Raw genomic sequence first — 25,587 nt, 5'->3', positions numbered from 1 at the left:
CTCTGACGTTAAGGTCTGTTTTTACTGTTTCTCTCTACGATAAACGTAATAATATTCTCTGGCAGGTTGGTGGAGTTCAGGCAGTTAATCTGTTTAAAAAGTTTGTCTGGAAGAACAAACGACCCCAGCAGGAGTTGAAGGTAGTAGAAGAGGTCAGAGGTCATACGTTAGTGGGCGTGTCCGAGCGTGGTGAGAGCCTCCTCCTCCTCCTCCTCCTTCTCCTCCTCCTCCTCCTCCGGTAGCTCTACGTGGCTCTTTGGTTCTCTGTAACAGTCTGTTTATCTGACGTGTGACTGACCGGCTCTCTCTGCTGCCGTTCCTACAGCAGGAGGAGCAGCAGGAGGAGCAGCAGGAGGAGCAGCAGAGGCTAGCCGCCTGCCGCCGCCGCCGCCGCCGCCACCACCACCACCGCCACCACCGCCACCGAGCCAGACGTTTGATTGTCCTGATTTATTTACATCACAGTCAGTCACAGTGGAAGAACACTTCTGTCCTCGCCGTCTCCTCTCGCCAGCCTCATGTGGGCGTGTCGGCCTGAGATCTGTGTGCAGGTGTGTGTGTCTGTATGTGTGTGTGTGTGCGTGTGCGTGTGTGTGTGTGTGTGTGTGAGGGTGGAGGGCTAGGATAAGTCGTTGTTGCTAGGCGACTTCCCTCCTCCGTTCAGCAGGGCCGAGGCGCTGCGGCTCTTGGTCGGCGTGCCGCTGCCGGAGCGAGAGAGTTCAGTCAGATCATGGAGGGAGGGCTCCCTGTACATGGCCACTACACACACACACATGGAGAGGAGAGGAGACAAGGAGACAAGGACACACACACAGAGGAGAAAGGATCATTAACCCTCTAGAGTCCATGAAACCAGCTGCATACTACTATAAAAATGAAGCAACATTGAGGCTCTACACCAGCTTATAAATAAAGTTCTGGCTTTAAACTCCATGCCGGATTTTTTTTGATGATATTCAGCCTAGTCAAACCAGAGATAAGGTCAAATACATTTAGTATAAAATATAGAACTAGATATTATCCTCATTCTACCTGTTATATGTTATATTTGCTACCTGTATTCATATTTGCAACATGTACATTTCTGTGTGTGAAACATCATTTTCAAGATCAGATTTGATGTTTTCCTTTGTTTCTTTTGGGTTCAAAATTTTGATCCAGTAAGTCAAAGTAAAAAATTAATTATCAGGACATAAAGGTGAGGTAACGCTGAAAAACCTGACACCAACATGGCTGGTGAAGATGATTTCAGAGGGTTAATCCGGTTCGTGAGTCAGGGCTGGACTGGACGTCTGGCATCGGACGGTGATTTGGGCCGATGATATAAATGTATTTTACATTTTTATAATATTTGGTTTACTGATTGCCCAATGAAACAACAGAGAGAGGCCCGGGTTGTCTTGGGCCCCTTCTGCTGTCTGTCAATCAATCAATCAATCAATCAATCAATCAATCAATCAATCAATCAATCAATCAATCAATCAATCAATCAATCAATCAATCAGCCACTCAGGTCTTTTGGGCCGAACAACCTTTATGGTAGACTCATTAGTCAAAAAACAGTTAGAGGGAGGGCCAAGAGCCGAGGCCCCTCCTCCTTGGGCCAATCGGCTGTCAATCAATCAATCAATCAATCAATCAATCAATCAATCAATCAATCAATCAATCAATCAATCAATCACAACACAGACAAAATAAAAATGAAAAATCACATTAAGAGATGAAAGTTTCTGTCAGTTTGGCCCGTCCAGACTTTTAATGGAGTTCAACAGTGATGGGGACTCTGACGACCTGATTGGTTGAAGTTCATTGGCACAGCAACATGCTAGGCTAGGCTAGCTGCTGTTACCAGTTTAACATTCTAGACCAGGGGTCTCAAACTCACGGCCCGCGGGCCAATTGTGGCCCTTGTGACAATATTTTGTGGCCCCCACCTTGATATGAAAGTTTAATGTGAGTTTTATATGAATGGCACTTTACCGTGTTGTGTGTGGAAGGTCCCTTTAATTACTGTTTTTGGTAATTTTGTGTCTTTTTAAAATAATTTAGTAATTTTGTGTCTTTTTTGGGTCATTTTGATACTGCCTCCAGCGGCCCCCAGGTAATCTGAGTTTGAGACCCCTGGTCTAGACCTTACACTTTTTATGCCCACTCAATAATGCATTGTATTTTTGTACTTTGATGTATACTTACCCAATAAAAATGTGGTCACAGAAGCATTGATTTTGATGCATTATTAAAGGTTTCTAACTGGAAACAGCTGAATAAAAGTGTTCACCTGTGAGTGGTTTGGGATGAAGAGTTTATATCTGAGTGGTGTCATGGTTCAGTCAGTGTCGTAGGGAGTGGGTGGGCTTAGTTTGAGTGACAGGTCAGACTGAGTGCTGTGGTGTTTCTCTCAATCAAACCCAACAGTCTGCAGCTGGAAATGAAACCAATTAACACAGCGAGCTGCAGACACATTTTGTTTTAGGGAAAAGGACCCAGTGAGACGCTGAAGGAAGAGAGAAGACTTGAAGCTGTTCTTGTTTTTCCCACACCAACACTTTGTATATAGACCTTTTTAAAAAGCCCTGAACAAACCACCTGGAGCGGGCTGGCAGTCTCAGGCCGTCTGGACCAGGAGGCTGGGTGAGTCGTAAACACAGCACAAACCCCCTCAGTTGTCGGGCAGAATCCCCCTCACCAAGGCAAGTTTAGGCCCCGTTTACACGAAGGGAAAACGCAAATATCTCCATGCGGTTTGGCCTCTAATTTACACGAAAACCCCGCTTTTATCACAGAAAACGATTATTTCTAAAAACTCTGGGCAAAGTGGAGAATTTGGAAAACTCTGGTTATGTGTTGTCGTGTCAACTGGGAGAAACAAACGAGGTTTTAGGTTCTCATTCATGTCATGTGAGCGCCCTGTTTACAGTTTGTTTGGCTATCATGGAACCTCGCGCCATATTAGTTGTTTTGAAAGGAACAGGAAGTCGCTCGTGTTATTCGTTGTTGTTGATTCTGAGGATTCTGATTGGCTTGCATGGCTTTACACATGGCTGACTACAAATGTTTGACTTGTGCTTTTTATTATTTTATCTCTTTTTTTATCCTGCTGTATCTTATTTTATCTTATTTATATTTTTATTTCTATTTCCCTGTTTTGATTGGCTGTTTTTACTGTTTTCAATTGTGTCTTGCTGTTTTTAATGTGTATGTAAAGCACTTTGAATTACCTTGTGTTGAATTGTGCTATACAAATAAACTGGCCTTGCCTTTATCCTTCCCCCTATACTGACCATAGGTTTGGCATAGTTATAATGGCATCGATGGCGTATTTATGCGGGTTGATGTAAATGACAATTTTTTTGAAAACGATGTTGTGTGCACGATGTTATTTTTGAAAAGAGAGGGGGGGAAATATATGTGTATATATATATATATATATATATATATACACATATAATATATGTGTAAACGTGGCAGAGGTCTCACACTCAAGTAACTCCATCAGGCAGGGAAAGGAGACCAGCTTTGTCTATTATTAGCTAGGCTAGCCTTTAGTTGCTGTGTGTTTGGGAATATGAGCCGAGGTTGGCTTAGCAACTAGAACAACGGTTTGGGGATGAAGAGTTTTTACCTTTGAGCGGTTTGGGGATGAAGAGTTTTAACCTTTGAGCGGTTTGGGGATGAAGAGTTTTTACCTTTGAGCGGTTTGGGGATGAAGTGTGCGGCCGCCTTGTTCTTCTTGACGTGGTTCCCCTTCATGACTCCTCCCTCCTTGTTGAGGCCCAGGTACCAGGCCCGGCCCGACGCCTGCTGGCGGTACAGCATCGACGAGTACGTCACGTAGTAGTTCTCAAACACTGACTCCTTAAACTTACACTCCGGGGTGAAGTGCTCCTAAAGGAGGAGGAGACAGGAGTTAGAGACGAGGAGGAGGACAGGAAAGGAGGAGAGGAAACAAAGAGAGGAGAGGTGTGGAAAGGAAACAAATAGAGGAAATAAGGAGACAAGAGGAGAGGAAACAAGGACAGAGGAGAGGTGTGGAAAGGAAAGGAGGAAAGGAAAGGAAAGGAAAGGAGGAGAGGAGAGGAAAGGAAACAAGGAGAGAGGAAAGGAAAGGAAACAAGTAGAGGAAACAAGGAGAGAACAGGAGAGGAAACAGGGATAGAGGAGAGGCAAGGAAAGAAAACAAGGAGAGGAAACAAGGATATGAGAGGAGGAGGAGGAGAGGAGGAGGAGGAGGAGGAGGAGCAGCTGAGTCAGACTCTGAGTTTCTGGCTGACATTTGCATTTCTTTACTCCTGCGTCTCCATGGCAACGGGCTACTCCCCTGAATACCAACCAGCCGAGAAAAAAAAAAGAGATGGAGAGATGTTTCTGTTCCTCTCTGGTTCATTCTGATGAAGCTGTGTGTGTGTGTGTGTGTGTGTGTGTGTGTGTGTGTGTGCGCAAATATTGAGTGTTTTTAATATCAGCTGACAGATCAAACTGCTGATTTCGTGTTTATCAGTCTGAGCTGCTGTTGACTGAGCCTCTTAAAGGGACAGTACGCTTCGTGATGTCACTCTGTGATGTCACTCTGTGATGTCACTGTGTTTACCGGCTTTTTCAGCAAACAAAATAGTGCAAATTAAGTTTGTTTCTGATTGTTGTTGTTTGTGGTGGATTCAGTGATTTGTCTTGATGGAAATCGGCGAAAATACACAAAACTAAACTCAGGTATTATTATCTGATTGTCAACTTTCCAGTGGTCCTTGAACGCATCAGTAAAAAGTCACAAAATAGAAGCTTAAAATTGTGACGCTGCATTAAAATTATGGATAAAAAATGTCATATTATACAAATGATATGTTTTTATTATAAACTCAAGGTGATACTGAGTTGTTAACCCTGAAAATGTTCCAGAAAGGGAGGTAACTTCAGCCCTGGCTGAGTTGCCGCGGTAACTGACTCGGAGAACCTAACCTGGTCGCGGGCAGGTTTCCTTCAACAAACTCTGAGTTCGTCTCTGTCTCCGCCCTCTTTCAGAGTCAGACACGCCGTTTCATTTCCTCACTGCACAACAACTGAGGCCGCCTTCTAACTGTGGACAGCGTCCGCCGCTTATCGTAAACAAACCAGCATGCTAACTGTACACGTGGTGTCTGTTGCTGATGGTAAACAAACCAGCATGCTAACTGTACACGTGATGTCGGCCGCTGATGCTAAACAAACCAGCATGCTAACCGTACACGTGGTGTCTGTTGCTGATGGTAAACAAACCAGCATGCTAATTGTACATGTGGTGTCTGCCGCTGATGGTAAACAAACCAGCATGCTAATTGTACATGTGGTGTCGGCCGCTGATGCTAAACAAACCAGCATGCTAACCGTACACGTGGTGTCTGTTGCTAATGGTAAACAAACCAGCATGCTAACTGTACACGTGGTGTCTGTTGCTGATTGTAAACAAACCAGCATGCTAACTGTACACGTGGTGTCGGCCGCTGATGGTAAAAAAAAAAGCATGCTAACCGTACACGTGGTGTCTGTTGCTAATGGTAAACAAACCAGCATGCTAACTGTACTCGTGGTGTCGGCCGCTGATGGTAAACAAACCACCTTCCCTAACTGTGCCGTCCGCAATTTTGCCGTGGTTTACTGTGAAATTTTAGTAGATTTTAAGAAAAAATTAATTGGGGCGGCTGTGGCTCAGTTGGTAGAGCGGTCGTCTACTGATCGGAAGGTTGGTGGTTCGATCCCTGACCATGGCAGCCTACATGTCGAAGTATCCTTGAGCAAGATACTGAACCCCAAATTGCTCCTGATGCTGCGTTCATCGGTGTGTGAATGAATTCCCAATGGTGGCAGGTGGCACCAGGGTGCCCTGGTAGCCTCTAACACCAGTATGAATGTGTGTGTGAACGGGTGAATGAGCGTCGTGTGTAGTGTAAAGCTCTTTGGATAAAAGCACTATATAAGTGCACTACATTTACCAATTAATTAATTAATAATTAATTCATATATCCATCACACATGCCAGTCAATAAAGACTGTATATAAATGTAGAAATTAATACATAATAGGCCTAAATAAATAAATAAATGAATGTACAAATGAATGTATCAATTATCATTTATTAATGTATCAATTGATACATGTGGAAATGAAACGATAAATATGGAAATAAAATGAATAAAAAATAAAGAGATACCTAAAAAAAAATGTATAATATATATAATATGACACTTTTTAACCATAGTTTTAATGCAGCATCACAATTTTAAACTTCTATTTTGTGTGTGTGTGTGGGTGTGTGTGTGTGTGTGTGTGAGACCTACAGAGGTGTACAGGAAGCCTTCGTTGTTCATCGCCAGGTAGAGTTTGGTCTGGACGCCCTGGATGGCCACGACACGAAGCCCCACAGGGATCAGGTTGAACACAGCTGCACACACACACGAAGGACAAACACACACACACACACACACACGAAGGACAAACACACACAGACAAACAAACAAACAAACAACCAAACACACACAGGGAGAGAAGCATGTCATCAGTATGACTGCAGCATCTGGTACGATGACTCGTCTGTTTGAGCCACAAAAAGCTCTTTAGAAGGTCAGCGAGGACTCATCAGGCGCCGTTCACACGGTTTGAATCAGCAAAAGACACGAAGCAACGAGGGTCGCCAGTCATTCATGAGAATATGTTCACTGGAATAAAGATTATTATAATAAAGATACAAACACGTTCTGTTCAACTCTCATCCTGCCTGGATACATGCTCCAGGTCTCTAGTCTGGATGCTCCAGGTCTCTAGTCTGGATGCTCCAGGTCTCTAGTCTGAATGCTCCAGGTCTCTAGTCTGGATGCTCCGGGTCTCTAGTCTGAATGCTCCAGGTCTCTAGTCTGGATGCTCCAGGTCTCTAGTCTCTGAATGCTCCAGGTCTCTAGTCTGGATGCTCCAGGTCTCTAGTCTGAATGCTCCAGGTCTCTAGTCTGGATGCTCCAGGTCTCTAGTCTGAATGCTCCAGGTCTCTAGTCTGGATGCTCCAGGTCTCTAGTCTGAATGCTCCAGGTCTCTAGTCTGGATGCTCCAGGTCTCTAGTCTGAATGCTCCAGGTCTCTAGTCTGAATGCTCCAGGTCTCTAGTCTGGATGCTCCAGGTCTCTAGTCTGGATGCTCCAGGTCTCTAGTCTGAATGCTCCAGGTCTCTAGTCTGGATGCTCCAGGTCTCTAGGCTGAATGCTCCAGGTCTCTAGTCTGGATGCTCCAGGTCTCTAGTCTCTGAATGCTCCAGGTCTCTAGTCTGAATGCTCCAGGTCTCTAGTCTGGATGCTCCAGGTCTCTAGTATGAATGCTCCAGGTCTCTAGTCTGGATGCTCCAGGTCTCTAGTCTGAATGCTCAAGGTCTCTAGTCTCTGAATGCTCCAGGTCTCTAGTCTGGATGCTCCAGGTCTCTAGTCTCTGAATGCTCCAGGTCTCTAGTCTGGATGCTCCAGGTCTCTAGTCTGGATGCTCCAGGTCTCTAGTCTCTGAATGCTCCAGGTCTCTAGTCTGGATGCTCCAGGTCTCTAGTCTGAATGCTCCAGGTCTCTAGTTGGAGGTCTCAGCAGCTCATTTTATAGTTTCTCTCACTAACATCATCAACATGAAGAACTTTGGGCTCATTGGATCCACAAGAGTCTCAGCTTTACACTCAGACCCCATTTATGCAGCTCACAGACTGTTTAGGACCCCAGGATGCACAAAGACCCACACACAAGAGGACACAACAACACATTTACTACAGGAGAAACACTGACTGGTTTTCTGCCAAAAACAGCTTCTTATGAAGCGCATAAAGTGGGCATGTCACATCTAAAAACACCCTATATATATTTCAGAAAGTATCATATTAAACAGATTTTTGTTATGTTGTCGCTCTCAATTTATGGAAAGTGCAAACTGCATGTCATCTGCATAAAGTGGGCATGTCAGTAAAGAGGAGACTCGTGGGTTATCAACATAAAGTGGGCATGTCAGTAAAGAGGAGACTCGTGGGTTATTAACATAAAGTGGACATGTCAGTAAAGAGGAGACTCGTGGGTTATCAGCATAAAGTGGGCATGTCAGTAAAGAGGAGACTCGTGGGTTATCAACATAAAGTGGGCATGTCAGTAAAGAGGAGACTCGTGGGTTATCAGCATAAAGTGGGCATGTCAGTAAAGAGGAGACTCGTGGGTTATCAACATAAAGTGGGCATGTCAGTAAAGAGGAGACTCGTGGGTTATCAACATAAAGTGGACATGTCAGTAAAGAGGAGACTCGTGGGTTATCAGCATAAAGTGGACATGTCAGTAAAGAGGAGACTCGAGGGTATCAACATAAAGTGGGCATGTCAGTAAAGAGGAGACTCGTGGGTTATTAACATAAAGTGGACATGTCAGTAAAGAGGAGACTCGTGGGTTATCAACATAAAGTGGACATGTCAGTAAAGAGGAGACTCGTGGGTTATCAGCATAAAGTGGGCATGTCAGTAAAGAGGAGACTCGTGGGTTATCAACATAAAGTGGGCATGTCAGTAAAGAGGAGACTTGTGGGTTATTAACATAAAGTGGGCATGTCAGTAAAGAGGAGACTCGTGGGTTATTAACATAAAGTGGACATGTCAGTAAAGAGGAGACTTGTGGGTTATTAACATAAAGTGGGCATGTCAGTAAAGAGGAGACTCGTGGGTTATTAACATAAAGTGGACATGTCAGTAAAGAGGAGACTTGTGGGTTATTAACATAAAGTGGGCATGTCAGTAAAGAGGAGACTCGTGGGTTATCAGCATAAAGTGGACATGTCAGTAAAGAGGAGACTCGTGGGTTATTAACATAAAGTGGACATGTCAGTAAAGAGGAGACTCGTGGGTTATCAGCATAAAGTGGGCATGTCAGTAAAGAGGAGACTCGTGGGTTATTAACATAAAGTGGACATGTCAGTAAAGAGGAGACTCGTGGGTTATCAACATAAAGTGGACATGTCAGTAAAGAGGACACTCTGGGTTATCAACATAAAGTGGGCATGTCAGTAAAGAGACTCGTGGGTTATTAACATAAAGTGGACATGTCAGTAAAGAGGAGACTTGTGGGTTATCAACATAAAGTGGACATGTCAGTAAAGAGGAGACTCGTGGGTTATCAACATAAAGTGGACATGTCAGTAAAGAGGAGACTCGTGGGTTATCAACATAAAGTGGGCATGTCAGTAAAGAGGAGACTCGTGGGTTATCAACATAAAGTGGACATGTCAGTAAAGAGGAGACTCGTGGGTTATCAGCATAAAGTGGACATGTCAGTAAAGAGGAGACTCGTGGGTTATCAGCATAAAGTGGGCATGTCAGTAAAGAGACTCGTGGGTTATTAACATAAAGTGGACATGTCAGTAAAGAGGAGACTCGTGGGTTATCAACATAAAGTGGGCATGTCAGTAAAGAGACTCGTGGGTTATCAACATAAAGTGGACATGTCAGTAAAGAGACTCGTGGGTTATCAACATAAAGTGGGCATGTCTGTCACCAGAATGATTCCTACTTCACCTCCTTGCCAACATTACATCTCGTATCTTGTCAGTAGATGAATATTAAAGGAGAACTCGTCTAATGTATTTAAATGTTTTTCAGATTAAAAGCTTCGTTCTAATTAAACCCTGATTGTCTCCTACGTGTCAGTAGTTCCTGCTGTTCCTGCTGCAGCAGCGACATCATTATTGGGCCAGTTTGATGATTCAGCCTCTTGTTTAATTACAGTCATTCCAGCAGCATGTTGTCATAATGAGTGATGCTTCTATGGAGCTGTGGATTACAGGGATCACCCGTTGAAACGCCGTCACGCTCGGCTGATCTGACGCGGTGGGCGTTTACATGATGTACACCATGTAATCATCTCATTAACCAGCACGCTTTGCTTTGTCCACTCGCCTTTACGTCTTTGTCACACACACAAACACACAAACACACAAACACACAAACAGTCGGCGGGAGATTAATGGCGGCGGCGTGCAGGAGGAGAGAGATCGCCGTCTGAAGCGTTATTGATTAGTCGTATCAATCACAGAGTGACGTTTGTTTGTGAGTGTTGGAGCTGATTTGTTGGATCAGTTCAGCAGCTCTGAACACGGAAACTAATCAAAAAAAGATTAAATTCTCACGTCAGACAGATTTCTACACAGCGTATTTTAGATTTAAATCGAGTTTAAACTTGTTTATTTTCATGGGACTTTAACTAAATCAGACCTTTCTAGATATTAAAGCATCAATATGAACAGGAAGCGAGGTTTTATTCTCTGTCATGACTTCATCTTTTATCTTCCTTTAACCCGTCAAACATCGTGTTCCGGCAGAAAGACGACAAAAACAGAAACTGCCGTTGTTTCCACACTGTAAAACTCAACTTGTTGTTTCAACTTAAATATTTGAGTGTCGACGCTGCGAAAGAATTTAATGTCGGGACAACAAAGACAATGCAGTTTACTCAAATTAATCTTAATATTTTACTTAATATTTTAAGTTAAAATTACTTTTTGCACAAATCTTTGTTGTATTGAAAAGGAAAAATTAGTGATAATAACAAACAAGCGCTGGGTTTTACAGTGAACGTCCAATAAAGCTCCAATCCAGTTTCTTACAAACTAGGAGGGCTGGGTATATGTCGATATATAGAATATATTGATATATTTTTAAATGTGACATGGAATTAGACCGTATATCAATATAGTCCATTTTTTTTCTTTTTCTATATAAATGCTGCCCTTACTAGGGTTTGTCATATTTAGTTATTTTGTAATGTTCGTTATTCTTTTCTCATATAAATATAAATATTTCTGGCCATATGATGCTCTAATATGTTTCAACAGACTATAATTGACCCATTTTAAAGTTTGAGGGAGTCATTTCTGGACATCCCATAATGTGCTAATTTGTTGCTAGTTTTTGACAAATAGTTCTTGACCCGTGAGTCCTGGGATCGAACCAGCGACCGCTGTGGTAACCAGCCTGTATCCTAACCTCTAGGACACAGACCACACGTATATAATAGTGTTTTTCAGCTACTTTTGGACAAACTATACCACCACTGGCCTATTCTATTTCATAGGCTATTTTTATTTAAGATATTTTATTTTAGAGCTTTGATTTATAAAAAGGTTCTCCTGTTGTTCTACAGTATTTATGTTCACTTAAATAAACGGTTTCAATAAAACTACTTGTGACATGTCATATTTGACTTTGACTGAACATTTGCTCTCACTTTGAGATAAAAATATCAGGATAAGTAAAGGATAATATTAATATTACTAAGAAAAAGGCAAAAACATGTATTTTTACCTTTTAAAAACAAATAAAAACTCACATTTTATGAACAAGTTGGTTGTGAAATGATTGAGACGAGAATTACTCAACAGCCTTTTTACACAAAACGGGCGGTTCTTCTTTGGACTAAAGTCGTTTATATGCGTCACATTTAACACAACCAACTGCTTCACTTCCACCATTTACAGCATTTATTTACTTTTTAAACTGTTAAACACGTCAGCAGGAAGTTTTTGGACGATAACTGCTGATGAAATAAACTATATCTGGCTCTCATAACGTCTCCAGGTTACATTCACTGATATAAAGATACTGCAGAATGTCACATCGGCACAACTTTCATTCTGGAAACATTTTGTACCCATAACAGGAACTCTTGATTTCAAACACCCGAACATTAAACATCTCAAGTATTAAGACGACATATGACACGTTTATTGTTCTACGCTGGGACAGAATAATTATTATCAGTTGTCTGTTGAGCTGATTAATCGTTTGTGAACATGAATCTGTAATAACGATGCTGACACGTTTGTTTCAGTCATTAACCCTCTGGGGTCGGTGATGGTGGCGTCCTGATCAGATCATGTGACGTTTAACAAATAAACAGGTCACATGGAGCGCTGCTGTCAACTTCACCCCAAAGTTCAGACCTGAAACTTTCTCCCAGTTGTTGTTTGACATTCCTAGATCATGTAAAACCAAAGATATGGCAGTTTTAATTTGATAGTACAGAAATATTTGAGCGTTAGTGTAGCTCTCTGTGATATATCGCACAGCTAACAAGGAAAAAACACCTATAAATATACATGTTTTTATGGGACTTTTTTGTAAATAGTTTTATTATATTTACATTTTTACCTTTTTATATGTTCATATTTGTATCCTATGTTTACATTTTCAAGTCGCAAAACAGTTCATTGAGCATATTTGTGGTTTTTATTGTAATAAATAGTATCATTTTACAACTAGTTGATAAAGATATTGTGAGTGAGAAAACACGGATACCAAATATGGGCATAGTAAACATTTTTCATGTGGTACATGAAGGTCAAAATCAAAAGTATTCAAAAACGGCTAAAATAGTCTCAGAGCCCAGAACGTTTAATATCATATCAACTTCTACTGAATTTAGTTTGACACATGAGTGTTTATCTTTACCTGTCAGATTAAAAAATGCATTTTGAAGACGCCGCTGAAACTATTTTTGCTGTTTTCTATTTTTTTTTTTTTTTGGCCAAAACAGTGAATCCAGCTGTTCATAAAGTTCTCAGCAACAGACTATAATTGACCCATTTTAAGCATTTTTAGGCTTTTTAAAATTTGACCATTTTTGACAAAAATCAACATACTATAGTCTACTATCATTTTTGTACATCCCATAATATGGTGTTTTTGTTGTTGCTATTTTTGGACAAACTATACCACCACAAATATCGACAGACTATAAATTACCCATTTTAAGCATTTTTAGGTGTTTTAAAATTTGAAGTTTTCTGACAAAAATCGACATGCTACAGTATGACTTTTTTTTTCAGTTTTTGGACATCCCATAATATGGTGTTTTTCTATATGCCACCCTACCACATGTATCAACAGACTATAATAAGACCATTTAGAGAGTATCGGGGCATTTAAAAATTATACGACTTTTTCCACAAAAAAATTCCCGACATGCTACAGTATGAGGGGGGGGGTGATCATTTTTGGACATCCCATAATATGGTGTTTTTCTGTTATTCTGGCCACATTATGCTCTAATATGTATCAACAGACTACAAATTTTAAAATTTGACCATTTTTGACAAAAAAAACGACATGCTATAGTATGACTTTTTTTTTTTCCAGTTTTTGGACATCCCATAATATGGTGTTTTTCTGTCACTTCTGGCCATATGATGCTCTAATAGCTAGTAGAGTTGGTAGAGTGTGTGGATCAGTAAACGTGTGTGTGTGTGTGTGTGTGTGTGTGTGTTGTGAGGACTCACCGTAGCTGCTGTCTTCATCCTTGGTGCCGTCGATGGTGCCGTCTTGCTGCATCTGCAGCTGGAAGCCCTGCCGGCTGGACAGCCGGGTCACTATTCCCTTCAGCTGGGGCTCTGAGGGCACAGGACACACATGTTAGTCCTCCACCTGTCACACCACACCAGCAGGAGCAGGAGGCCCCCCATCCCTGGCCCCCATCCCTGGCCCCGGGCCCCCATCCCTGGCCCCGGGCCCCCATCCCTGGCCCCCATCCCTGGCCCCGGGCCCCCATCCCTGGCCCCCATCCCTGGCCCCGGGCCCCCCATCCCTGGCCCCGGGCCCCCATCCCTGGCCCCGGGCCCCCATCCCTGGCCCCGGGCCCCCCATCCCTGGCCCCGGGCCCCCATCCCTGGCCCCGGGCTCAGTGGCGCACATACAGATGAGACGTGATCCAGCTGTGGGACACAAAGTTGTTGACATGGTGTTTGTGGTGTCATGCAACAGGATGGAGGGAGGAGATGGAGGAGGTGAAGATGGAGGAGGAGGAGGACCTGGGGGTCGCCTTCTCTTCCGTTTCTTCCTGGATCCGAACAGTTTGACCCGGGAGAAGACGTTGAGCTTGCTCGGCTTGTCGTTGTTGCCCTTGCTGTTGCTCGGGCTGCCGCTGCCGCGACACGCGTTCGCCTTCTCCCGCTCCCGCGCCTGCCGCTTCTGGCGGATGAGGGAGCTGGCGATGGCCGCTGCCCGGGACATGGTGCCCGCTGGAGAGGAGCAGGGCTGTGCGGGAGGAGGTGCAGGAGGGCTGGGGGAGTGTGTGCGCGGATCAGGCGGCGAGGAGGTGCAGGGAGGGGGAGGCTACACCTCCCACGGCTCAGTTCGCATCGCGCATCGGCCGCTGCAGAAAAAGCGTCCAGAAGCCTCCATCGGCGCGTCCGGACGCTTCCTGGGAAGTCCTTCAAACAGATCCACGAACGCGTTACCGCCGCCGCACGTCCCCCTCTGGGGGGTCCGAGTGGCCGAAGCTGCCCCCCCTCAGGTGGTGCAGCTGGGAGAGGAGGAGCAGCAGGAGGATCCGGTCCGGTCCGGGTGGCGGATCAACAGCTCCTGCGGCTCCGGGGCTCGTTGTTGCTGCAGACTGCCGCTGCCGCCGCGCCGCGCCGCCGCTCCCCCGGCGCCGCGCCGCCGCTCCACGCGCTCCGTGACAGAAATGCAGCAACCGGAATGTTTGTCAATGAAACCGGGACCGGAACCATGATGGAGCCGGGCCGTTCATAAAACTACTGCAGCCCTGCCCGCCGCGAGGAGGAGGAGCAGGAGGAGGAGGAGCAGAGGAGAGAGAGAGAGAGAGGAGAGAGAGAGGAGGAGGGCACCTGTAGCCCTGAACCCCACGTGGCATGATATTTACATGTTACACTGATGTGAGAGAGGAGGAGGAGGAGGAGGAGGAGGAGGAGGAGGAGGAGGAGGAGGGGGGGTGATAAACAGCAGAGAGGTGAATTAATGAGAGGAGGAATAATAGAAAAGGAGGGCGGAGGAGGAGAAAATTAGATATTGAGTGTGTGTGTGTGTGGCTTGTGTACAAATGGAGAGGGGAGGAGGAGGAGAGAGGAGGAGGAGGAGAGAAAGAAAGATGAATGAAAGAAAGAAAGGAGGAGAAAAGGAGATATTGAGAGTGAAGGAGAGAGGAGGAGGCATGAATAGAGAGGTGACAATAATGAGAGAGAGAGAGAGAGAGAGAGGAGAGGGAGGAGGAGGAGGAGGAGGAGGAGGAGGAGGAGCTGGTGTTGTTTTGGTGCAGAGGTTCAGAGCTGCTGAGATTCTGCAGCTCGTCTTCGTTTCCTGCAGACGTGCAGCAGACAGACGCTGCACGTCCTCCTCCTCCTCCTCCTCCTCCTCCTCATCCTCTCTCTTTCTCTCTCTCCTCCTCTCTCTTTCTCTCCTCCTCCTCTCCCTCATCTCCTCCTCCTCCTTCTCCTCCTCCTCTCTCCTCCTCCTCCTCCTCTCTCTTCTCTCTCTCATCCTCTCTTTCTCTCCTCCTCCTCTCTCCTCCTCTCTCTTTCTCTCTCTCCTCCTCTCTCTTTCTCTCCTCCTCATCTCCTCCTCCCCCTGCAGGATGCACTGCTGCAGCAGGAGGAGGAGGAGAGTGGACCTGTGGCGCCGGATGTTTGAGTGGAAACAGATCGATGTGAGAGGACGGAGGAGGAGGAGGAGGAGGAGAGAATGAGAGAGGAGGAGAGAGAGGAGGAGGAGGAGGAGGAGAGAATGAGAGAGGAGGAGAGAATGAGAGAGGAGGAGGAGGAGGAGAGAATGAGAGAGGAGGAGAAAGAAGAGAGAGGAGGTGGTGGTTTTGGTATTAAAAGTCCCTTTATTGAGCCACTTCAAGAAACAAAACAAACTAGGACTGTAAGCAGGACTGAACGGGCCCTCGCAGAGTGGAGCCGTCGGGGAGGGCACATCTGCGGGTTACTTCCTGTAGCCAGCAGGGGGCGCTATGACTGTGTGTCAATGTGTGACTGTGTGTTATGGCGAGACGCCATATTTGCCGCCATGCCACGCCCACATTGTGTGACAGGCGGTAAAGATTTATACAACTTTTGATCCCAAAGCCCTTGTGATGGTACTGACCAAGTTTGGAGTAAATCGGATGAAATCTGTCGGAGGAGTTCGTTAAAGTATTGCAACATGGTCATTTTATGAAAGGGGGCGTGGATAAAGCATAAGGGGCGGGGCTTTCTGAAATATTGTTATGTAGAAGTGTTAAGGGCTGGACTCTGATGAAGCATGAGAAGTTTGGATCAGATCAGACAGAGAATGGAGAAGTTATAACAATCTCGTGTTTTATGGCGAGACGCCATATTTTGCCGCCATGCCACGCCCACATAGTGTGACCGGCGGCAAAGATTTATACAACTTTTGATCCCAAAGGCCTTGTGATGGTACTGACCAAATGTGAAGTCGATCGGGTGAAATCTGTAGGACGAGTTCGTTAAAGTATGGGGCATGGAAATGGCCCAAAACATCAGGAAACGCCATTTTCAATCCAAGATGGCCGACTTCCTGTACGTTTTAGGGTATGGGTTCTTGAGACTTTTTGGTGCGTCTTCCCATGATCCATGTATGTACCAAATTTTGGTACATACATGGATCATGTATTTGGGGCGCTATGACTGTGTGTAACTATTGACCCGTGGGTGTGTCCGGGCTGGACCCTCATCACGTGTGTGAAATTTGGGACAGATTGGACAATGTATGGTCAAGTTATACAGTCTCGTGTGTTATGGCGAGACGCCATATTTTGCCGCCATGCCACGCCCACATAGTGTGACCATCGGTAAAGATTTACACAACTTTTGATCCCAAAGGCCTTGTGATGGTACTGACCAAGTTTGAAGTAAATCGGGTGAAATCTGTAGGAGGAGTCCGTTAAAGTATGCGACCTGGAAATGGCCAAAAACGATGACAAGTGCGATATTCAAACCAAGATGGCGGACTTCCTGTACGTTTTAGGGTATTGGTTCTTGAGGCTTTTTGGTGCGTCTGGTCATGATATATGTATGCACCAAAATTGCATGTCTCTACGACATTCCTGTGCGAGGGGCTGAATTTTCTTGACTTTCAAGGGGGCGCTGTTGAGTCATTTTGCCACGCCCATTCCCGCGACCACAAGAATACGTAAATTTCAGTGGAGATCTATGTACATTCCAAAAATGATGAGTTTTTGAATATGAGAAAGGGCCCAAAAGGGCGATTCCGATTCCAGGATAATAATAATAAGAATAGACGGACCAATTACAATAGGGTCCTCGCACCGTTAGTGCTCGGTCCCTAAAAATCACTTTCCTCAGGGTGACAACAACAACAACAACAACAACAACAACAACAACAAGGCAGAGCCAGTGTCAGATCTCCATCCAGCTCTAAACCTCTCCAACAGCCTCCTTCCTCCTCTAGTTCTCTAGTGTTCTCCTCAGAACCAGCAGCTGGTTCTGCCTGCTGCTGGTTCTACCTGCTCTGGTTCTACCTGCTGCTGGTTCTGCCTGCTGCTGGTTCTACCTGCTGCTGGTTCTACCTGCTCTTGTTCTACCTGCTGCTGGTTCTACCTGCTGCTGGTTCTACCTGCTGCTGGTTCTGCCTGCTGCTGGTTCTACCTGCTGCTGGTTCTTCCTGCTGCTGGTTCTACCTGCTGCTGGTTCTGCCTGCTGCTGGTTCTACCTGCTGCTGGTTCTGCCTGCTGCTGGTTCTGCCTGCTGCTGGTTCTACCTGCTGCTGGTTCTACCTGCTCCGCCACATGGACAGACTTTGTCTTTACACAATATTTTGGACCAAAAATGAACAAATGAAAAGAAAAAACCTCCCCAAGACCTGAAACCAGGTTCACAACGGTTCAGACAGAATGACCAGGTGGGGACACACAACACAACACAACACAACACAACACAACACAAAACACAAATAAATGTTCCAAAATCTGTAAACAATCACACAACCCTAACCCCAGCTCAGGGAGGAGGAGGAGGAGGAGGAGGAGGAGGAGGAGGAGGAGGAGAGAAAGAGAGAGGAGGAGGAGGAGAGAGAGGAGGAGGAGGAGGAGGAGAGAAAGAGAGAGAGGAGGAGGAGGAGGAGGAGGAGGAGGAGGAGGAGGAGAGAAAGAGAGAGGAGGAGGAGGAGGAGGAGGAGGAGAGAGAGTCAGCAGGTCTCTGAGGTCTGACCTTCTGGTTCAGTCAGAAAATTGTAAAGAAATCAGATTCTGATTCTAACAAACATAAACAAACAAACAAACAAACAAACACAAACAGAGTCAACAGCTTCAGTCTGAAACGTTTCAGAAACACAGGAAGGATAACTGATGTTAGATAGATTATTATTATTATTATTATTATTATTATTATTATTATTAATAATAATAATAATAATAATTATAATAATAATACTTAGACACTTAAACGAATCGCCAACAAACAGATTCATGTTTAAAACTGATCAGCTGATTAACTCTGTGTGTGTGTGTGTGTGTGTGTTTTATTTATTTACTGCTTCATTCATTATTAATGTTTGTAAATAATATCTAATAATAATCTAATGGTCCATTAAATTAATATCGGCCTCATTCAGAGGTCAGAGGTCACCGTTAGTAACCAACACATCCTCAGCAGCTTCACATTCATTTCATATTTTATATTTTATACAGAAAAATACAGCAAAAAGGGACAAAATCACTTATTTTGCTTCAATTTACTTTAATTTTAATATATATTTTTAAATTATTCTCATTTCATTAATCTGCTGCAGTTTATAAAATATAATATATCATAAACCTGATGATCAGTTTTTACTCTTTTTATACGAAATTAATGTTTTTGTGTTATTTTTTTACATTTAATTATATTTTTAATGTAACTTTATACTTTAAGGGGTTAATACAAGATCAGATTAAAATGATTATAAATTAAAGCTCATAACAGGATATTAAGTCATTAAAATAGATATTATCATAATATCAGTATTAAGCATTAAGCACAATAATAACAACAAAAATGATAATAATAATAATAATAATAATAAAAATACTTTTTAAAATTTTCTGACTTTAAAATGATGGCTTTAAAGTAAAAAAATATTATATATTATCAATAAATAATTTTATATATATCATTATTAATTATTATCAATTATAATAATCAAATTACTATTTATTATTTGGAATATAAAAAACAATAAAGAACGTTTACTTTTGATACTTTAAGAACATTTTGATGCTTTTGGATGTGAAGAATTCTTCCACAGCTGCTGCATTCATTTACATTATGACAAAAAAAGACACAAAATTATGAGAAAAAGACAAAATTATGACAAAAAACCCAAAATTACGCCAAAAAAAAGACACCAAATTATAATAATAATATTTAATACCTTGCTTTGCATTTAAATTGTGCTTTTCTAAACACTCAAAGACAAAGAAAAGACACAAAATTATGAAAAAGAAGACAGAAAATGAGCCACCGCTGCTGGTTCACCCCTCAGGTCAAACAGCACACTAATACATTATTATTATTATTATTATTATTATTATTATTATTATTATTATTTTGTGGCATTTAGATAAAAACTAACATTCAAATATCTGATGAAGAAACACGAAAGCTGCTCAAATCTGACTGGAAGCTTCAATCAAGTCAGTTTTTAGTGTCCAACACCGTCCCGTTCACAGAGTGAGGGACATGTCCTCAGAGTCCTCAGAGTCCTCAGAGTCCTCAGAGTCCTGAGGGTCCCCTCTGGGATCCGGTCTGCAGCAGGGCGCGTCCCGCAACTTCACATTCAGGTAAAACGGAGATTTATCGACTTTAAATCGACTTTAAACTAAAATTATCATTTTATTTAATAAACACAACTTTATATTTTATTATCAGTTCAAATCTGAAAACATTTTAATGTCAGAAATTATAGTGTGTGTATATATATATATATATATATATATATATATATATAGTATACTCTAGGAGGAAAAAGCTGTAGAAAAGTCTGTGAGACTTCTATAAACTGGATCCTGAGACTAATAATCGTATTAATGGAGTCCTGGACCAGAGTACGGTACCTGAGGTGGATCTGCGGAGGGGGAACGCCATGCTCCGGGCCGGGTGCGCTCGCGGCGCTCCGCACTTCCTGTTGTGTGAAAATATTCCGGACTGAGTGAAGTTGAGTCTGAGTCTGCCGGTCTGATGGTCTCTGATGGTCTCTGATGGTCTGAGAGTCTGAATCCTCCACGGCTTTGATCCATTAGAGCCGCTCGGCTGACGGGAGATCATTACAGCATCAGGATCCATTAACCCTCATCAATGATTCAGGCCCAGGCCCAGGCGGGGGGGCAGGGGGGGGGGGGGGGGGGGGGCAGGACACGGAGCAGGACCTGGACTGGGACCTGGACTGGGACCTGGGGGCTTCAGAGGATCATGTCTGATCCAGATCAGATTTTATCAGCTTCTTTTATAAAATGAGAATCATAAAGTAACGAGTCGTCCTCAACCGATGACTCGGCGCTTCAGATTTTAGTTTATATTTACAAAGTGAGATTGAGAGAAAATATGTTTTATCTTCTTCATCAAATTATTCCATTAAAAAACAACAAAAACAACAAAAACAACAAAAACAACAAAGCAATGAGAGGAACTGTTGGACACAAAATTAAATTTTTTTCCCCCTCAAAATTCTACTTAGAAGCGTTTGTTTTATTTGACAGTTAATAACTTTAGTCAAACTGAGAACGAGACGACTGTCCTTCACTACCACACACACACACACACACACACAGTAATGGCTGTGTGTGTGAGAGAGCCTCCATAACTCCACATTATCAGCCCATTACAGAGCTTCCTGTGTTAAAACAGATGAAACACACAGCATCAGTGTGTGTGTGTGTGTGTGTGTGTGTGTGTGTGTGTGTGTGTAGCAGGATGCTGCTGCAGAACGTGCTCTCTCAGCACATTTAAAGTAAAGAACGAGTGGTGCTGTGCGGCTGCAGACTGAGTCTTTCTTCTCTGATCTGTTCATCAGCTGCTGCTGTTCTTTATTTGTCTCTGAGTGGAAAACAAACAACAGAGAAACGTTTCTGTGTCCTCGTCTGGAAATAGAAACCTTCGAGCTGCAGCAGGTCCTGATTGGGCACCGAGCCACCAGAACCATCACAGTCTATTTCAGAACCTCCCTGCAGACTCCAGAGACACTCAGCCGTCACTCATCAGCAGCTCAGAGGGCCAGCAGAGGGCGCCACGCCACCACCAGGTAGCTCTAAACTGCACCAGTACACACACAATGTTCACACACCTGAACCAATCCTGAAAAAATGTTTGTTCTGAGAGGAGACATTCCAATAACTCAACTTCACACTGTCATATCACATGCAAAGAAAAGAGACAAAAAAGACCAAAAAGACCAATAAAGACACACAATTATGACAAAAAAGATGATGCAGTGATGCTCAGAGGTGGCCACCAGAGGGCGCCACGCCACCAGGTAACTCTACACTACACCAGCACACACACACACACACACACACACACACACACACACACCTGAACCAATCCTGATAAAATAAAACTTTAGCAGCTTTTAAAAACAGAGAGCAGTGAGTCAGAGAGAAGAACCAGATCTGATATAGAATGATGAAAGCATCCGAGACGATGTGAGACACCAGGAGAGTCCTCTGATAGCAGAGAGACGATTCAAGGGAACAGATCACATGTCACAAAATACCCCAAACAACTATCTGTAAGGGAAAAAAGCCTGACAAAGATCATGACCAATCTTCATTTACAGTCATGGAAAAACGATCAGACCATTGTCTTCTTTAATATCTTGAACCTTTAGTTGTACCAGACATCAAAATGAACATTTGTTTGGACAAATATAATGATAACAATAACAGCTGATAAGAGTTAAATATCTAGAAATTAAACATGGTTTTATTGATAATGATTGTGGTTATCATCAATAAAACCATGTTAAATGTCCAGATATCAGCTTGTTGGCGTCTCCAGCGTTACGTCCGGACGGCGTGCTGACATCATCACCTCTGTGTTTGGGGTTAATTAGCGACATGGTCTCCGTGGCGACTCTCCTCCTGCTGCTTTTAATCCACGTTTATAAATCTAATCTCTTTTAGAACACGATGTTAATGAGTTCTGGTGGTAATCCTCCACGCCGACGTCATTATATAAGGACAGAACGAGGTGAGAGCTGCTCCACCTCAAGAGTTTCTGAGCTTCTGACGGCTAATTATCACTCAGAACACTTTGTCTTTAATCACAGTCTGTTTCTTTCTTTGGTGTTTTTAGTCTTCTCATCCTGCCTCTATCTACTGGAGCATCTCAATAAACTAGAATATCATAGAAAAGTTTATTTAAGTCAGTAATTCAATTCAAAAAGGTGAAATAACACATTATATAGATCCATTATACAGTTAAACATTTTTATCATGTTGGTGTCAGCCCCGTCTATATGAGCCGATATTTATGTTTTACTTTGACTCACTGATCAACATTTAGAAAAAACAAACACACAAAAAATCAGATTTTGAAAATTATGGGGGTGTTTTTTTTATGAGAACAAAATTATGCTCAATGAAGAAAAAACTATTTATACTAAGAAAACAAATAAACAAATCTTTACCAAAGAAAAATAAAATCTTTAACAAGGAAGAAAACCTTTTAAAATCTTTAACAAGAAAAAAAACCTTTAAAAAAACCTTTATCAAGTAAAGAAAAGTGAAACCAGAGATAAGGTCAAATATATTTATATTATGTATTCATATTTCATGTGTTTATATGTTAGATTTGGAACCAACATTAACAATTAGTCAAATTTTCTGATGTTTGTGTGTTTTTTCCGTTCTAAATGTTGATCCAGTGAGTCAAAGTGGAAAAAAAACCTGTTTAACTGTTTATATTCAGGCAGAAACTGACAAGTTGAGCAAAACTTTTGTTCTTTTACAGTCTGAAGTGTTTCTGCTGGTTTCTGCTGCCAAAATGAGCTAAAATTACATATTTTTAATTAAAAACTGAAATATTGCTGCTCTTGTTCTCAACAGACTGAAGGAAACACTTACTAAAAATCATTTTATTGACACGATGTGGAGAAGTTACACTGAGCGTTCTAATATTAATTATAATTAATTACAGGAGATTAATGCTATTGTTGTTGTTGTTGTTGTTGTTGTTGTTCTCTCGAGGGTTAAATCTTCTCATAAATCTTCGGCTTTATCGGCTCCTTTTATTGCTTTTTCTGTGTATTGAAACATAATTCAGTTTTATGACTCTGCTGCCGGCGGCAACAATACGTTGCCATAGCAACCACTGCTGTTACACCAGGCTCTTAGTTTTTTTTTTAAATCTCATTTGCAATTTTCTGTTATTTATTTATTTATTTTGAATCTTAAAAAACTGATTTATTATTTCTAGCAATATTTATTTTATTTTATTTGTAATTATTTTTATATTCTATTTTATTTGTAATTATTTTTATTTAATTTTATTTTTGTAATTATTTTTAATTTCATTTTATTTGTAGATACTTTTATTTGATTTTACTTCTAATTATGTTTATTTTATTTTATTTCTAATTATTTTTTTCTTTTATTTTATTTGTAGTAAATTATTTTTTATTTTATTTGCAATTGAATGTTTCTTAATGTAATTAATTTTTAAAATGCATTTATTTGTTTGATTTCACAGTAATTTGCATAAAAAAATGTTAAAATAAATGTATGAAGAAAATAAGTTAGGGAGAATATGGGAAATTATTAATGTAACAAAGTCACATTTTATCAAATAATTAATGCCTAAATGTATTTTTTATTATTTTCGAATAGCCCCATTATTTGCATAAATGTTAAAATAAATGCATAAAGAAAATCATACATTAATAAAGACATTTGGTAAATAAATAGAGGAGCTTATGCAGAAAAATAATTAATTAAATACATTAAAGAAAATGTGAAAATAAAAATATACAACCAATAAAATTAAACAGAAATAAAAAAAATAAGAAAAACCAAAAAGTTAATGAATCTTGAAAAATGCAAATAATTCAAAAATGCAAATGCAAATAATAAACAAAATGTATTAAATACATTAAAGAAAATGTTAAAACAAATGTAAAAAATAAAGAAGAAATAAGTAAATTAAAAAATGACACTTAAATTAATTTTTAATCGTTTTTTAACACCCCCTCATTTGCATGAAATAAATAAATAAAATCTTACATAAATACATCATTTTGATTTTAAATAAACCATTTTAAATAAATAGGGGAGAAAATGCAAAAAATAATTAATTAAAATGTAAAAAAAACAAATAAAATTAAAAAGAAGAAAAACCAAACAGTTAATAAATGTAAAAAAAATAATTACAATAAATAAATAAATCGAAATAAATAGAAGTATTGTAATCCCATAATTACTAAATTAAAAATTAATTTTTTGTCACTTTTCTAACAAATAACTCTAAATGTTTATTTAATATTATTTTTGTATATGTAATGACATTTATTTATGAATTTTTTATTTTTTAATTTAGAGTGTTTCTTTCCTTATTCCTTCTAGATGCATTCTGAATAAAACATTTTTAATTTTACATTTATTTATTATTTTTTTCTGAATGAATTCAGGGTCTCGTGCAGAGATTTCTCGGGCAACTCCCTTTTTTTTTTCTTTTTTTTTTTGTCGTCTCCATGGTAATGTAACAGTTTCCCAGCGTGCACCGCGGCGGAGCTTCTATTGCTCTCCGGGACAGAAAATAAATTCATGAGCTGAAAATCACAAGCAGCGACAGAGAAAAGCTTCAGTCAGCACTTTTATAATAAACACGCTATGATTTATTATGATTGATTGTTTCAGGCTGCACAGAAACAACAAACACAACAAACACAATAAACACAATAAACTCAATAAAGAGAATAAACTCAATAAAGAGAATAAAGAGAATAAAGAGAATAAAGTCTATGTGTTGATGTAGTTTGTGTGTTTGTCTCTGTGAGTCCTGCAGGACGGAGACAGACAGTAAAACCACATTAATGTCTCTTTAGTTTATATATAATAAATAATAATAATAATAAAATAAACCTCCTCTCACCTTTGGCCGCGTGCTCCTTCTCCTCTCTGCTCCTCGTCCTCCCGCTCATCGACTCAGAGACCCAGAGATCAAAGTTCACAAGACAAAATAAAATAAAAATAAAAATATCACTCTGTCCTCCTCCTGGTCCTCCTGGTCCTCCTGGTCCTCCTGCTCCTCAGTCTGCTCCGTGTGGAGGAGGAGCCGCTGCGGAGCGCTCCGACACATGCACACGGGCACGCGCAAATACTACACGCGCACGCGCATAGAGTAACAAAGAAAGATGTCACAGATACACAGAGAAGGAGGGAGGGAAGAAGAGAGGGAGGGAGGAAGAAGAGAGGAAGGAAGGAGGGAAGGAAGGAGGGAGGAAAGGAGGGAGGAGGGAAAACGAGAGGAAGGAAGGAAGGAAGGAAGGAAGGGAGGGAGGAAATAGGGAAGGAATAAGGGAAGGAAATAAGTAAGTAAGTAAGAAGGAAGGAAGGAAGGAAGAAGGGAAGAAGGGATGGAGGGAAGGAAGGAAGGAGGGAATAAGGGAAGGAAATAAGTAAGTAAGTAAGTAAGTAAGTAAGAAGGAAGGAAGGGAGGAGGGAAGAAGGGACTGAGGGAAGGAAGGAAGGAGGGAGGGACCGTAGGAGGGTGCGAGTAAGGAAGAAAAGAGGGAGGGAGCGAGAAAAGAAGGGGGGAGGGAATGAGGAAATGAGGGAAGGAAGGA

The 25,587-nt window shown here is 41.7% G+C and overlaps 1 protein-coding gene across 2 annotated transcripts; it reads right to left on the bottom strand.

The window, feature by feature from the left end:
• Positions 1 to 564: 564 nt before the first annotated feature.
• On the bottom strand, positions 565 to 25,110 carry LOC131986993 (fibroblast growth factor 13-like). Of its 2 annotated transcripts, none has more exons than XM_059352135.1 (5): positions 24,894 to 25,110; positions 13,296 to 13,406; positions 6,309 to 6,412; positions 3,687 to 3,885; positions 565 to 759 (listed from the first exon to the last, which is right to left on the bottom strand). In XM_059352135.1, exons 1-5 carry the CDS (start codon positions 24,940 to 24,942, stop codon positions 620 to 622), a joined length of 603 nt encoding a protein of 200 aa, XP_059208118.1. In that variant the 5' UTR covers positions 24,943 to 25,110; the 3' UTR covers positions 565 to 619. The 2 variants fall into 2 exon arrangements, with proteins under 2 accessions (XP_059208118.1, XP_059208117.1); XM_059352134.1 differs by lacking the exon at positions 24,894 to 25,110 and adding an exon at positions 13,824 to 14,040.
• Positions 25,111 to 25,587: the final 477 nt, after the last annotated feature.

Source organism: Centropristis striata, chromosome 15, assembly GCF_030273125.1.
Source record: "Centropristis striata isolate RG_2023a ecotype Rhode Island chromosome 15, C.striata_1.0, whole genome shotgun sequence".
Classification (NCBI taxonomy): domain Eukaryota; kingdom Metazoa; phylum Chordata; class Actinopteri; order Perciformes; family Serranidae; genus Centropristis; species Centropristis striata.
This window is presented reverse-complemented; position numbering and strand designations above follow the sequence as displayed.

Coding starts and splice junctions, on each gene's coding strand:
- LOC131986993 (XM_059352134.1), bottom strand. CDS start 14,025: ATGTCCCGGGCAGCGGCCATCGCCAGCTCCCTCATCCGCCAGAAGCGG. Junction 3,886..6,308: donor AAGGCTTCCTGTACACCTCT/GTAGGTCTCACA, acceptor CTCCTCCTTTAG/GAGCACTTCACCCCGGAGTG. Junction 760..3,686: donor CATCCCCAAACCGCTCAAAG/GTAAAAACTCTT, acceptor GTGTGTGTGTAG/TGGCCATGTACAGGGAGCCC.